This window comes from Poromitra crassiceps (genome assembly GCF_964638095.1).
Source record: "Poromitra crassiceps genome assembly, chromosome: 9".
In the NCBI taxonomy this organism is placed as follows: domain Eukaryota; kingdom Metazoa; phylum Chordata; class Actinopteri; order Beryciformes; family Melamphaidae; genus Poromitra; species Poromitra crassiceps.
This window is the reverse complement of record NC_139630.1, coordinates 26,237,780-26,253,836: the sequence shown is the minus strand read 5'-3', so window position 1 is coordinate 26,253,836 and position 16,057 is coordinate 26,237,780. Positions and strand designations below refer to the sequence as shown.

At 45.2% G+C, this 16,057-nt stretch overlaps 2 protein-coding genes across 3 annotated transcripts; one reads left to right on the top strand and one right to left on the bottom strand.

The window, feature by feature from the left end:
- Nucleotides 1–389: 389 nt before the first annotated feature.
- Nucleotides 390–5,414, bottom strand: hsp90aa1.1 (heat shock protein 90, alpha (cytosolic), class A member 1, tandem duplicate 1). The gene is made up of 11 exons (XM_083642490.1): nt 5,278–5,414; nt 3,707–3,856; nt 3,218–3,584; nt 2,963–3,096; nt 2,513–2,821; nt 2,215–2,380; nt 1,910–2,100; nt 1,659–1,806; nt 1,284–1,552; nt 845–1,178; nt 390–701 (listed from the first exon to the last, which is right to left on the bottom strand). Exons 2-11 carry the CDS (start codon nt 3,854–3,856, stop codon nt 592–594), a joined length of 2,178 nt encoding a protein of 725 aa, XP_083498616.1. The 5' UTR covers nt 5,278–5,414; the 3' UTR covers nt 390–591.
- A 2,975-nt stretch (nt 5,415–8,389) lies between these two features.
- wdr20b (WD repeat domain 20b) lies at nt 8,390–15,459 on the top strand. Of its 2 annotated transcripts, none has more exons than XM_083642754.1 (4): nt 8,390–8,641; nt 11,074–11,256; nt 11,826–13,265; nt 13,578–15,459. In XM_083642754.1, the coding sequence occupies exons 1-4, from the start codon at nt 8,393–8,395 to the stop codon at nt 13,635–13,637; spliced, it is 1,932 nt and encodes a 643-aa protein (XP_083498880.1). In that variant the 5' UTR covers nt 8,390–8,392; the 3' UTR covers nt 13,638–15,459. The 2 variants fall into 2 exon arrangements, 1 of the variants encoding a protein (XP_083498880.1); XR_014553016.1 differs by having other exon boundaries at nt 8,393–8,641; nt 11,826–13,402.
- The last annotated feature ends 598 nt before the right edge of the window (nt 15,460–16,057 follow it).

Here is a 16,057-nt window from a genome sequence, read left to right as displayed (position 1 = left end):
AGTGGCCCGTCAATCATGCTCTTTGTACACGCCCCTCTTCCATTTAACTTAGCTGAGTAGGCGGGTTTTAGAGATGATGAATCAATACAGAGGACTTCCACCTGGAAATTCCACTATAACTAACTAACTAACTAACTAACTAACTAACTAAATAAATAAATAAATAAATAAATAAATAAATAAATAAATAAATAAATAAATAAATAAATAAATAAATAAATAAATAAATACATAAATACATAAATAAATAAATAAGAGAGAAAATCAATTCTGTAACACGAAAGCACTATGATACAGACTCAGCAAGAGGGAATTTTCTAAATACATTTTTATTACAAATCTGTATTATTTTAATAAAAAACATCAAACAATTACAAAAAGCGAGACAAGTCAAATTCCTGTTGACTTTGGTTTCCAGTTGTTTTAAATAGCTGGTATGATGTACACAGTATAATGGTGGACTAACAGTAGTATCATGAATTAACAATCACCGGTAAATACAGTTGGGTAAAATTGGAAAGTCTATTTGGAAGCAGCACTATAGCTTAAAAAATAAAGCTAAAGCAAGAAATTGTGTACGCTGGAAATATCTTAGTCAACTTCCTCCATTCTTGATGTGTCATCGTCTCCTTCCAAAACAGGCATGTCATCTTCACTGGGCTGAGTGAGGTCCTCAACTGGCACGTCGTCATCGTCAACGCCTATGAATTAAAAGAAGCGTCCATTAGCACCAGGTCCTTTCAGCATTCATTCATTCAGCAAATTGAATCAGCATGACATTTTTGACAACCAGACCAGTTCCTGTATTGCCTCAACTCTTTACAATCAAGGAGAAGCTGCTTACCCAGGCCAAGCTTGATCATTCTGTAGATGCGGTTGGCATGTGTCTGAGGGTCTTCCAGTGTGAATCCGGAGGACAGCAGAGCGGTCTCGTACAGAAGGATGACCAGGTCCTTCACAGCCTTGTCGTTCTTGTCAGCTTCGGCCTTCTCCCTCAAAGTCTCCACAATTGGATGCTGGGGGTTAATCTCAAGGTGCTTCTTGGCGGTCATGTAGCCCATGGTGGAGTTGTCCCTGAGCGCTTGAGACTTCATGATCCTCTCCATGTTGGCCGTCCAGCCGTAGGTGCTGGTGACGATGCAACAGGGGGAAGACACCAAGCGGTTGGAGACTGCAACCTGGTGATGATTAAATTCTGGATTACTCTCCTGATCAAACACAATATGGGCCATTATATTAGTCCATTGGTGTAGAAATATACATTTTAAGAGAAGAAATATTACCTTTTCAATCTTCTTGTCAAGGATGTCCTTCATGATCTTGCAAAGGTTCTCAAATTTATTTTTGAGCTCCTCCTGCCTCTTCTTCTCGTCATCATCCTCAGGCAGCTCCAGACCCTCCTTGGTTACTGAAACCAGGTTCTTGCCATCATACTCCTTCAGCTGCTGGACGCAGTACTCATCAATGGGCTCAATCATGTAGATAACCTCCAGACCAGCCTTGCGAAGGCGCTCCACAAAGGCAGAGTTAGCCACCTGGTCCTTGGTCTCACCTATGAAAGCAAACGAAAACGTAAATCACATGTATTTTTTTCTTTTTTTTTTAAAGAAAAAGTAGAATCAAAGTTAAAGGATTGGAAATGGAGTTGAATTACTAACCAGTGATATAGTAGATGTGTTTCTGGTTGTCCCTCATGCGTGAAACATAGTCCTTCAAGGAAACCATCTCATCAGCTGAATTTGAAGTGTAGTAACGCAGCATCTCAGACAGCCTCTTCCTGTTCGCGGAGTCTTCATGGATGCCCAGCTAAAACATGAAAAATGAAATATTGTATAATTCCTGAAGGTTAAACCAAATAAATTCAAATAATGCAACAAAGCAACAAATAATTTCACATAGGTCGACTTACCTTGATGTTCTTGGAGAACTGCTCGTACAACTTCTTGTAGTTGTCCTTGTCCTCTGACAGCTCAGTGAAAAGGTCCATGCACTTCTTGACCAGGTTCTTGCGGATGACCTTCAGGATCTTGCTCTGCTGCAGCATCTCTCTGGAGATGTTCAGGGGCAGATCCTCAGAGTCCACCACGCCCTTGATGAAGTCTACGGAAGGATAAAGACAAATTGGTCAGCCATACATCAAAATTGAGAGCTGATGAGATTTGAAACTAATGCAAATACAAAAATATTTCTTAATGTGTGGGACAGGCCACTCACTGAGGTACTCTGGCATCAGCTCCTCGCAGTTGTCCATGATGAAGACCCTGCGCACGTACAGCTTGATGTTGTTCCTCTTCTTCTTGTTTTCAAAGAGGTCAAATGAGGCCCTTCTGGGCACAAAGAGCAAGGCGCGGAACTCCAGCTGGCCCTCCACCGAGAAGTGCTGCAGAGACAAGAGACAAGTTATGAACTCGTGAACTTACAATGAACACGTTAGCCGACAAATAATTAACCCATAAACGACTTTAGGTAACTTGTTTGCACTTTGCAGTTTGTTTCCCATCAAAAGACTCACCTTGACAGCCAGGTGGTCTTCCCAGTCATTGGTGAGGCTCTTGTAGAACTCGCCATACTCCTCGTTGGTGATGTCGTCGGGGTTACGGGTCCAGATGGGCTTGGTCTTGTTCAGCTCCTGAACATCAATGTACTTTTCCTTGACCTTCTTCTTCCTCACGTTCTTGCCGTCCTTTGAGTCCTCATCCTCATCAGAGCCCACGTCCTCAATCTTGGGTTGGTCCTTATCAGGTGCAGCAGCGTCCTTCACTTCCTCTTCTACCTTCTCTCCGTCTTCCAGGTTCACCTCTTTCTCCCTAGTCTTCTCCACCTTGAACATCACGAAAAGAGCATTTTATTTTGTGTTAGTTACATGTCAACATCATTTAGATGTGGCTTCAAGCTTCGTTAGGTTGAGCTAGTCGATGTGTAGCACTTCGACAGATATTGGGCCTGTACAACAAGAACTTACATAGAGTGTAATGGGGTAGCCGATGAACTGTGAGTGCTTCTTCACGACTTCCTTGATGCGCTTCTCCTCACAATATTCAGACTGGTCCTCCTTGAGATGCAGGATCACTCTAGTGCCGCGGCCGATGGACTCACCTAAAACGAGTCAAATGAAATTGAGGGTGAGAGCAGTGCCAGGGTGTGTCAAACTATGTTGTTCATCAAGAAAGTGAAATAGTTTGAATGGGGGAAAGAGAAGGAAATAAGAAAAAAATACCTGTGTCAACTTTAACTGTGAAGGACCCTCCAGCTGCAGACTCCCATATATACTGCTCGTCATCGTTGTGCTTGGTGATGACTGTGACTCTCTCCGCCACCAGGTAGGCGGAGTAGAAACCCACACCAAACTGACCGATCATGGAGATGTCAGCTCCGGCCTGCAGGGCCTCCATGAAAGCCTTGGTGCCGGACTTGGCGATGGTTCCCAGGTTGTTGATCAGGTCAGCCTTGGTCATGCCGATACCCGTGTCCATCAGGGTTATGGTGCGATGGAGCAGGTTAGGCGTGATTTCGATCTTCAGCTCCTTGCAAGACTCGAGTCTGCTGGGGTCTGTCAAGCTTTCATATCGGATTTTGTCCAAAGCCTGCCAGCAAGGAATGGAACAGAAGTTGTGAGCTCCTGTAGTGATGTATTGTGTGTTTCACACTATGGCTGTTTACATTTGGGAAAGTATATGGGGGGTAAGAAACTAAGTATTTTACTTACATCTGAGGAGTTGGAGATGAGCTCCCTAAGGAAGATCTCTTTGTTTGAGTAGAAGGTGTTGATGATCAGAGACATCAGCTGAGCAATCTCAGCCTGAAAGGCAAAGGTCTCCACTTCCTCCTCCATTGTGTGTCCGGCCTTCCCTGGCATCTGAATAGATGGAAGTAAATTGGCAATTAGGTTTGAACAGCAAAACGATTTCAATCTGGATTAATGTACTTTTTTTCAGGTAGCTGTCGAGAGATGAAAAATGCTGCTTTTCTCTCGCAAAACTTACATTTAATTTAATTTTAATGTAATGTGCAGTAGTTCTTCACAATTCATTTCTGCTCTCTTCATCAAAAGTCATCTTAATAGTGTCGGCTTTTCTATAAACACTTTTTTTTCTTCTTCTTACATTCATGAATGAATACGGTTTTGATTGAGTAACTGTTATAATGTTGATAATTATCTATGTAAATTTAGCCTAGTTATGACGAACTCTGGAACAGAGTATATTAGAGAATAGCGGTAGGACTAGACAAGCATCTGCTTCCTCCTACTCCTTTTCGGACATGACCATTTGATTAGTTATTTTGTTGTTTTTTTGTCTGTTTTTATTTCTTATTTTATTTTATTATATGTGTACATGTATATTTCCTTTTTTTAACATTTGAAATACATTTTCATTCATTCATTCATTCATTCATTCATTCAAAAGCTCCTTCTCCTCTTTTGCAAAGAAAGCCACATGAGGCAAGCTGGGGAGGGGACAGCTGATACTGCTAATGCTGGGGAGGCTCCTGTTGCACATGTTACATGTCAATCAAAGAGTTGCCATCTGGGAAAAAAAAGGGTGGCGATTCTTATGCCCCTCCCACCCTACTGCCAACAGCTTCTTATGCCCCTCCCACCCTACTGCCAACAGCTGCTATGTGTGTCAGATAACATCACTCTTTGAAAGGAATATGGAGTCACAATGCTGACAAAGATAGAAGGAAATAGTAAATCTGGTGTTTGTGTTTAAGATATCTAAAGAGCTGTAGTAATCTATTTTCATGAGAGTGGGTATGTTCAATACCAGTATGTTCATAATCAGCATCATTGACTTTTTGAGGAAGAAAATGGTTCTGCGTTATCGTAGTAACATTTCCTCAAATCAAGAAAATTAGTCCACCAGATTCCTTTGTAAACAAACAATCTAATATTGCCCCTAATTATCTTCTTTGCTCATTTTCTCTATCTGGATGTGATTCTGCTGGAACTGATCTCCATGCCGGCCAGTTTTCCTGTTCATCCGCCATTGCTCTCACACCCAGGGTCACCCTCTTTGCCATGTGCTACTTGCATGCTATGCCTTCACACAGATATTGATGGCAGAGACACGCCTCAGACACAGTTCATTTAATAAGAGCTGATATCTGAATTGTGTACTTTTATTTTTTATTTTTTTTGTATTACTAGCCTATAAGCTTTTTGTCATGCCAGTTGTCCAGCATATTAGCACCCAGAAAGTTGTTCCTCCAATTCAAAAGTATTCTTCTTCTTTCGAACAAACACAATGTTCTTCATGTGGGGTGTCCCGGTCTTACCTTTGATCAAAAAAATCCCTCTCGTCAGTTATTTCTCGAAAAATCAGACGTTGAACGAATCCGTGAGCTTGTCTGCTCGCCTCGCTCCAAATCAGTTTCGCCGCTGCTCCTGTGGGCAGTATAAGTCTCTGCGTGGGTTCAAGTGACTATCACTTCACTCTATGCTGACCAGGCGGCATGCTATGTGTCTTTTTATACTCAAGGGGTGGTTTCCAGAAGCTCCCATTCAGAAGCTTCCAGAAGATTTCTTCACTACAGTGTTGGTGTAAAGGGGGGGTAAAGAACGGCTGGGAGGGTAGGGGGGGTGTCAGCAAGAGACTCCAGAGCCCTAAAGTTGCTGTGCCCTTATAGGGCTGCAGAGTCACAAGGGGTGTCTGTCACTCAGGGCCGAGGGCTTTCCTGATAGCTTGCAGCAGCAGGCCTGCGCTATAGGCCCATCCATACCCCCTCTGTCAGCGTCACAGCTGTGCGCTGCATGTAGTATCACCTGCTGTCATGGCAGCCCTCGAGACAGACGCAGACCATGAGGCTTCCAGGAGATAGCAGGCCCTTGTCTTTTTTTGGCCTGCAGGATTGGGGGGGAGAACATCAGAAGTTTCACACGTTTGAAAGCAGTTGAGCAAGACCATCAGCGCCACACACCGCTTTCACTGGACACATTTGCCTTTTGATTAGGCCTACTGTGAGTGTGCATCTATTAAGAATTTCACCAGGTTCCGTTTTTAGTCAGTATATCATCTTGCAATAAACAATTAGCAGGCCTACACAAAGAGATTTCATAGAAAATGTATTACTTTGTAAATAAAGATGTGTGAGATAGAAAAGCACCAGAAAGCCAATAGAGAGCCAAAGTGGAACGTCACTTCCTGCTTCAACACTGTACCAGAGATTTTCATCCGCCGTTTATTTTCCCATAGACATTTCGTAAAATGCTTATAAAAATAATTGTACTTGTTCAAACCAAATGGTTCAGATATATTTAGAAACATTTCACTCAGACCAAAATGTTAAAAAAAAATGCGGGTTTAAAGAAAATGTTTTTTCAATGTTGTTTTTTTTAGTTTTGGTCTGAGTGAAATGTCCTATGGTCTCTCCCGATTCTAAATATAGCTGAACCGTTTGGTTTGACCAAGTAAAACTATTTTTATAAGCAATTTACGAAATGTCTATGGGAAAATAAATTGCGGAAGAAAATCTCTGGTACAGTGCTGAAGCAGGAAGTGACGTTCACTTTGGCTGTCTATTGGCTTTCTGGTGCTTTCTATCTCACACATTTTTATTTACAAAGTAATACATTTTCTATTAAATCTCTTTGTGTAGGCCGCTAATTGTTTATTGCAAGATGATATGCTGACTAAAAACGGAAGCTGCTGAAATTCTTAATAGATGCACACTCACAGTAGGCTGCATACTGTACCTCTGGAAAAGATAACCTACTCATTAAGGAATAAGATACATCTTTTCTATCAAATCTGGCAGCCTTTTCTCAACTACATGGAGGATCTCCCATCCCACTTGATTGAATGACTATCTGACTGGTCTCTATTTTCACCACTCTAATGCCGTGAAGATGATAATGTATATCTCAATGTATTTGTACGTATTTTTGTCTCTATTATATATATATATATATATATATATATTGTTTGGAAAAAAAAGAAAAAAGAAAGCACCAGAAAGGCTAGAATTCTCTGGTCTGGTGTCGGTGTGGGTGTTTCGATTCAGCTGACCAGAGGATGGCAGTGTGCTGCACAGCACTTTCTACAGATCAGTTATGTAATCCATGTTTCCATTTGATAGCAGCAAACGTTACTAGAAGCTTCCCTGTAATTCTAGAAATGTGGAAGTTTCGCAATCATTGCGGGATGACCTTTTCAAAAAGCAGATAGCCTGCAGTACAGTTCATCGGGGCTGTGTTCAGAACATATCTAGAAAATACCGGTAAGATGGTTGGTGTAAGACTATCTGCTTTATGAACATTGATTATGTATTCATATTCTGGGTGGCACTTAAAATGCAGTATGCCCTGGAGAAAAGGGGCACTGCAAAAGGGACCAATACCTTAGCCTACCCATTTTTCCAGCTTGGGGTCACCTGTGCTACGTCTATAATGAAATTATTTGATGATTGGGCAAAAAACCTTTTTTGATTATTATTTTTTGTAAAGACTATTGAAAGATTTTATGATAGTAGCACGCTCAATTCCTAGGGCGGAGACACTGGAGATTATGCATCATGGATGCAGTTATGGAAATCGCCCGTTCCGCAGGCTCGCATACACAGCTCGGCCGCAACGCGGCCTCGCCCACAAGTCGCCCGCTGCACAGCCTCGCCTGCTCTATTGGCATGCGCAGCACACAATTGCTCAACTGCACATTTAATTGCTCGAGTAACATCACTAATGACATCACAAGTGCCCGAGTGACATCACATTTCAGCAATTGTGCGCCATCGGCCCTTCAATCATCACAGCTGCTCAAGTGACATCACAGTTGACAACTATGCGCCTGTGCAACTGTGTAGCATCGTGCAATTAACTGTGTGCCATCGGCTCATACTACATCACAGTTGCTCGAGTGACATCACTGATGACATCACAACTGCCTGAGTGACATCACACCGTTGAGCAATTGTGTGTCGCCCAACTTTTTCCCAGGAAGTGACAAAACGTGACAACTGATGATTTAACTTCCCTCACTTTCGCGCTCTGCACACTGTGGGATTTATGACATCGCTGATGATCTCACTGATCTCACAATTTGCATCACAAATCACTGATGTCACTGTGTAGCCATCCATTATATAGCCTACTATTATAGCCTCCCCCCCTCTCTCTCTCTCTCTCTCTGTATTATATTCACCCGGTTGGATGAATCTATCAGATGTATAGATACTGTGTCTGTTGCCGGTTTCTGTGCTAAGGCAGTGAGTGAAGCCCTCATAACTGACTTACATCAGGTCAGGTGTGTACCATCCATCCATGGAAGTATCGAGCTAAACGCATGGCTGCTGGGCTGAGGGGCCGAGGGGCTTCTCTCGCCTCGGCTTCAACGGTGGAACGCATGCGCTGTCGGTAACATCCGGGGCTTGGACAGGATGAACGCCAATTTCCAAGATGGCGGCGGAGGGAGGAGGGAAGGAGATGAACGAAATTAAAACTCAATTCACTACACGAGAAGGCGTCTATAAACTCCTCACTCACTCTGAATACAGCCGCCCGAACAGGGTGCCTTTTAATTCGCAGGGCTCCAATCCCGTCAAGGTCTCCTTCGTCAACGTGAACGACCAGTCCGGCAACGGCGACAGAATCTGTTTCAATGTGGGCCGGGAGCTGTACTTTTATATCTACAAAGGCGTGAGAAAGGTAAACAGCATCAACTACACCGACACAGCCTGTGTGATGTCCAGAAGCCGGGCGTCGTGAGACGTGTTGCGTCGCCGCTGTCACTGTAGCCTCTTTGGTTATGTCACTGAAGTGCGCAGATTGCCAGACAAGGCCATGTAGCTGACCTAGCTAACTTAGTTATTAGCATCCCTAGCTAGCATCGCCACAGTTTGTTTTTGCCTCGATTGAGATGCGTGCTCTTCGGATTCCAACAGTCCCTCCGTTTGAGTGTGTTCAGTCAGGGTCTAGCTAAGCTGTGATGACACGTTAACCCGGAGTGTGAATGATGGATTGCTCTTCGAAAGCACACGCTTTAACCTTGGACGCGTGAGAAATGGCTTGTCATGAGTTGTGACATGACAATGACATGTTGACATCCCGCGTCCGTAGCTTATTATTATGTATGTCTGCATGTGTCACTTCGAGATGGAAACTGCTGTCACATTCAGGTCATCAACTTGTTTGTTTTTTATTATCTCCATTCTTAACACACTGTAGATATAAGTGTAAAGTTTTCACTAGCGAGCGACCATCAGAAATGTCTGTTTTTGTTTTAATCACAGAAATAAAACAGTGTTACATACTGTCTCTCCAGATAACTATCGCACTGGAGATGAGGCGTGTTTGTTGTTGTAACGTTTTTATGCTGAGCTCACTCTTATGTCAGCCTTTGGATGTGATGCAATGTGAACCCGGTGGTTGGGTTGTACACAGTGATGATGTCATTGCAGCAAGCCACGTTTGTCTACATTAGCAAACAAGAGTGGCGGTTGTGACAGTCATGCTGGTGATGTTGTTCCTGGAAAGGCTACCTACCCCCCCCTGACTGTGCAGTCCAACAATATTAGCAGACTTATCTTTCTAATGACAGCTTGGGTATGAGGGTTTTGGCCGGAGTTCACCACTCTTTTCCTATGCAGGGTACCCCCGTGTTCTCTCTCGTAAATAACACAAAATGTATGAAGTTATTGACCTTGTAGAGCTGCCCTCAACCAGCCCAAAACAGGAAAAGCAGAGGATTGGAATTTAGAATAGTGGTATTCTCTTGGAAGGAAATCGAGTCCTACTAGGTTGGTGGTTGATATAGCCAAACCACATTCCTGGCCGCAATGGATGACGACTCAAATGTTTTATTTGTGGGTCTGTAATTGTGACGTCGCAGAGCAGAAGGGAGCACATGAAAAAGCTCAGAGGACTGGAGGACTGGAGGCCCAGGGCAGCGAGCGGATCTGGGAAATGGTCTTGACAAGGATTCATTGCCACATGATCATATGCTCTGTCATCCTCCTGTGATCCGAGTCTGACACATTTCCCTAAAGAGGGAACGGCCTTATTTGTTGTGTTTCACAGGCCCCAATGGTACTTAGAATCAGAACGTCAACCTCCAGACAGTGGGTGGTAATGTCCAGCTTAATAGCTTAATTGTGCACTCTCTGTCATACAACGAACAAATATTTGTTACATTCTCAAGGATTTACATTATCTTTTTTTGTAACCATTTGTAATTGAGATTATCAGCTTTTTGGGGGAACATATTCTCTTATGTAGGATTGCTGTTAGGTCACATGACTGTATCATTCAATCTGAATGAAGAGGGAAAAACTGTCCCCAGATGAACCATTCTATCATCATCATCAGTATATAAATGGGAGCCTAGGCTGTGTCTGTCTGTCTGTCTGTCTGTCTGTCTGTCTGTCTGTCTGTCTGTCTGTCTCACTGTGATGTCATAACGAGATGCCTAGTTAGTTATATGTGCTGTTTTGCCACACTCGCTGATTCTGATCAATCAACAATCAACCAGTGAATTGACCTACAAACTTAAAACTTGTCCTTACAGCAAGTAGTCCAGACCCAATGTGTAATCATCAGTGTGATCAGGCTTTTTATTTTGTGGCTGAAACAGGCATTTTATCTTTTACATTCACTGTCTTTCTTTTTAGTTACAGAACTGAAACAGCCTATTTGCCAGAGATGAATAGTGTCCGTTTTGGGTGCAAATTTACAGAACACTTAATGTTGTTACCATAATGATACTCATTCTGTAGGCTCTCACTGTCTGAACGTGCGTTATGCTACGGCGAACCGGTTAACATCTTATTGTATGATTTTTGATAAGGTTTAACAAACCACCTTTTCTTTTATAACAGCTTGACAAATTAGGTTTAATTATTGTGCTATCTCACTACATAGTCCGTGTGCCCTCAACCACCTGTTGGTAGACATAGGCACTGCAGGTTAACCTACATTTCCTTCTGGGGCTGCTCTTCATCTCCCTTTGGAATGATGACTTCCCGTGTTTCAGAAGTCATCGTCACTATCGGGCACCAGGAAGCGGAGCAGTGCCTTTTTGGCCATTTTGCGGCAGCAAGCTTGTTTGATTTTCACAAGACTTTTCTCTTGTCTTCTTCTAGGCTGCTGACCTTAGTAAGCCCGTAGACAAGAGGATCTACAAAGGAACGCAGCCCACCTGCCATGACTTCAACCCCCTCACAGCCACAGCGGAGAGCGTCTCCCTGCTGGTGGGCTTCTCCGCTGGCCAGGTGCAGCTCATCGACCCGATTAAGAAGGAAACCAGCAAGCTCTTCAATGAAGAGGTGGGTTCTTTCTAGTGAGCCTCCAGTGAGGTTCTAGGGAGCCTTGTTCTGCACACTTTCACGCTATTCATAGTATTCCCATCATGATGTCACAAGTATTTTCCTACCAATATGGTGCTACAATACACACAGCTCATTGGCTGTTTGTGTCACTTGATTGTAATCACCTGTTAATTGATTACAATCACCTTTTATTTTCCTACCAAGATGGCCGTGTGGTGATGTAACGGAATACTATCCAATACTCTGACCAATAGCACAACACACTACTTTGCTTTTCCTAAAATGGACTAGATTTTGAATCATACCAGCACATAGGGCTGGGCGATATAGTAAAAAAAAAAGTATTGATATAAAATATTTCATATCAGCCGATACCGATAATTATTGATAATTTTTAATTACCTATTTCTATTAACCCATTGATACCTGATGCAGCATTTGCGTGTATATCCCTCATTTGTGTGTGTATCCGTTTAAGACAGACATCTGTCTTAAACGCAACCCCCCCCCCCCCACACACACACACACTGACCAGTCTCTCTATCTCTTCTCTCTCTCCCCTCCAGAGACTGATAGACAAGTCGCGGGTGACCTGCGTGCGATGGGTTCCCGGTTCCGAGAACCTGTTCTTGGTCGCTCACTCCAGCGGCAGCTTGTACCTGTACAACGTGGAGCACACCTGCGGCACCACGCCGCCTCACTACCAGCTCCTGAAGCAGGGCGAGAACTACGCCGTGCACACCTGCAAGAGCAAGTCGGCCCGCAACCCGTTACTCCGCTGGACGGTGGGCGAGGGCGCACTCCACGAGTTCGCCTTCTCCCCGGACGGCAAGTTCCTGGCCTGCGCCAGCCAGGACGGCTTCCTGCGCGTGTTTGGCTTCGACGCTGCCGAGCTCCACGGCACCATGAAGAGCTACTTCGGCGGCCTGCTGTGCGTGTGCTGGAGCCCCGACGGACGCTACATCGTGGCGGGCGGCGAGGACGACCTGGTGACGGTGTGGTCCTTCTCGGACTGCAGGGTGATCGCGCGCGGACACGGCCACAAGTCGTGGGTGAGCGTGGTGGCGTTTGACCACTGCACGACCAGCGTGGAGGACGGGGACCCCCCCGCCGAGTTCAGCGGCAGCGACGAGGACTTCCACGAGCAGATTCACTTTGGCGCGGGCCGAGACCGGGCCAACAGCGCTCACTCTCGGCTCTCTAAGAGGAACTCTACGGACGGTAGGCCCGTCAGCGTCACCTACCGCTTTGGCTCGGTAGGCCAGGATACCCAGCTGTGTCTGTGGGACCTTACGGAGGACATTCTCTTCCCGCACCTCCCGCTGTCCCGCACCAGGACTCACACTAACGTTATGAGTGCCACGAGCCCTCCTGCCACCGGGGGGCAGGCTGCTACCGCGATCACCACCACCACCACCACCACCACCACCGCCCCAACCGCTAATCCCACTGACACCAATGGCAACAGCAGCGTGAGCAGCGGTAGCACCACTGGCAACCCAGCGAACTCCCTCCCCAACACCCTGCCTCGTTCCAACAGCTTGCCACACTCCTCCAACCCAGCGGGGGGCAGCACCCCCAACAGTCACACCGGCACCAGCGGCGGCGGCGGCAGCAGCAACAGCACCGCCGCCAAGGGCAGCAGCATCATAGACAGCGCCTTCATCGCCACGGGCGTCAGCAAGTTTGCGACGCTGTCGTTGCACGACTCGCGCAAGGAGCGCCACGAGAAGGACCACAAGCGCAACCACAGCATGGGGCACATCAGCAGCAAGAGCAGCGACAAGCTCAACCAGCTGAGCTCGTCGCGGACGGCCAAGGCCGACGCCGCCAAGACTCTGGGCACCACGCTGTGCCCGCGCATGGAGGACGTGCCGCTGCTGGAGCCGCTGGTGTGCAAGAAGATCGCTCACGAGAGACTCACTGTGTTGATCTTCCTGGAGGACTGTCTGGTCACAGCTTGCCAGGAGGGCTTCGTTTGCACATGGGCTAGGCCTGGGAAAGTGGTGAGTGACCGGCCTCGCACGGACACCATCATGTGACGACCTCTCAAACTAAGCAGACGGGTTTCGAATACAGGCCTCTCCCCTCACTGCATTCAGAAACGCTTATTCTCTCTGTGTGCGCGCCAACGCCACCAAAGGTTTTTATCGCCGTTTCCATACAAGATTCATTACAACACGCTCACATTATTTTGATGGTTTAATGCCACATTTTGCTCAGACGATGATGATCTTCACGATGTGTAAAAAACCTGACATCCATCACTGTCTTGTTTGTTATCAATGCGTTTTTCTGCCTGTCTTGTCTTTCCACAGGGATTGCAATCATCTCAAAACAACCCAACGGCCAACTCTCCCAGCGGAACAGTAGTATAGCCCGCCCCCGGCGCTGGTGCCGCTAAGGACAGCTGCTCCGCGCGACCGAGACGGGGGGGGGGATAGCCAAGGCCAAGGCCCCGCAGCGCTGCTCCTCACACCCACCCACCGTCACTCGCAAAACCGCATCTTCATTCTCATCACTACAACAACCAGACACTCTCTTTTTTCTTTGTGTTACCACTCGTCTCGAGATAACTGACGATGGCCAAGCCAGGGTAGGAACTTAGACCCCCGTCGTCGAGGGGGGGGGGGCAAAAAAAACACTGCGGAAGTCAGAGGGGCAAGCTTGAAATTGTCCAGGAGGTTTCGGAGAGGGGTTGCCTGGCTCGTTTCGTTACTGTGTCCCATCTAGGGCCATATCAGGTCTGATCTAGTCTGAAAATAACCTCTAGTTACCCCTATCCTTTGTGCCTGTAGATCTTGGACGACTAGATGAGGTGTAAGCAGTAACAGCCTCTACCTAACCCTTTTGACATATTTACTACACCTCCTATATCTTGTTTATTCCCATCTATTTGCAGAGAATAAAGGGAATAGGATGACTTTTTTTTTTTTTTTAGAGAGAGAGCGAGACGAGGAGACATCACGGCACATGCGGGCGTCTCTTTCAGTTTCGCCTCCTGGACGGTCCCTCGTGCAGCCGCGGACTCGCCCTCGTGCTCACAGCAACGGGAGAGACCGGAGCGGTTTGCTTCCTTTACAACTACAACAACAACAACAAAAGCTTTTAATCTTAATCGGAGATATCAGAGTATTTTTGCACAGATTGTGTTGTTTTTCTTTCATTCTTGTTGTCGTGTTTTTTTCCCGCCCCATTCATTTTGAATTCATGATGATGGTGGATCTTAAGTGAAATTGTTTCAAAGACACCTTTGGAAGCACTTGAGGGGAAACGGCTTGTCTCAACGCTGGATGCTGCAATCATAAATTAGTTTTTTTTTATAAGAAAAAAAAGAAAATTGTTTGCACTTAAATAGTTTGTTAGAGGAGAATGGCTTTACAATTTTGGAGTGTGTAAGGACTCCCTGACAAGGTTGATGAAATATAAATAGAATTAAAAAAAAAGAAAAAAAATAACTTTGTATCTATTGAACATTTATTTTAATATTGTTTCAGATTAAATGGGCTCTGTATTATATGTAAATATTGTACTTCAATGATTTATGGGTGAAATGATCATGATTATTACATTAGTTTAAAGATCCTCATTTCAGAAAATAGCGATATTTCTAATACAGAAAATATATACATAATATTAAAGATTAATCTTGAATTTATGCAGGTTAAATGTTTCTTTTCTGTTGTACATAAAAGAGAATTCAGGTGTATTTTTATTAATGAAATGTTTGGTATCGGAGAGATGAATCCTCTTTATCTAACAGGTAGTGCTGAACGCTAGCTAGCCCGCTGCTGCAGACTCCTTTACGACGTTATAGGCAAGATAGGCGCAGACGCAGCGGTCTTCTTAATTCAGCCATCACCCAGAGCTCAGGTAAACCACAGGAAAGACTAACGCTGGCGTAGCCCCGCCCCCATTGGCACCGCTCCTCCCACCCATCGACATCTGTGTGAATTCACTCACTAACGAACCAGACTGATACAATGTTACATGGGCAGGGCGTGGCAATCTGTGAGTGCCCCCCCCCCCCCCCCCCCCCCCCCCCTCTTGTGAACAAGACAATTGACACTGTGTTCGATAAGCAGCTGATAAACAGTCAGCACTTGATGATGGTATAATATTGTGCTTGAGGTGAGGGTGTTTTTCGAGCGCCCGCATAGGAAGACAGGAGATGAATAGTGGGAGCCTTTTCCTTCATGTGACACCTATTAAAACAGCTTTGACAGACCAGACGTCTTTGACCTCGAGTCATTTTGTTCACCGCTGACAGTTGAGTTTGATGTTTCATGCATCGGTGTAAAATCACAGGGCAAAGTCAAATGATACGATGATCGTTACACTGCATTATATTGTATCTTTGCTATTTCACCCCCCAAATTGTGTTCGCATCACTGTCCATGGTCTGCACTCCTGTTCACATCACTGTCCATGGTCTGCACTCCTGTTCACATCACTGTCCATGGTCTGCACTCCTGTTCACATCACTGTCCATGGTCTGCACTCCTGGACTGGTCTTGCTCAGAGGAGAGGAGAGCGCGTGCAGCCCATCATGGCTCTGGATGTTGGAATATAAGACCGATGTGCTTACAGTCGAATAGAGTATACAAGGATACAATTGCGTTCAAGTCAATTCGGTCAATGTTGCAATGTCCACACCTAAAATAGGAATGGGGAGTTTTTTACATCACTTGCATCATGCAACCTTCATTTTGAGCAGCTTGGTATACTCCCATAGATCCATGTCTTCATGAATGTTGCAGCCTTATTGAATGTGATACTTTATTGATGCCTGTAAGGG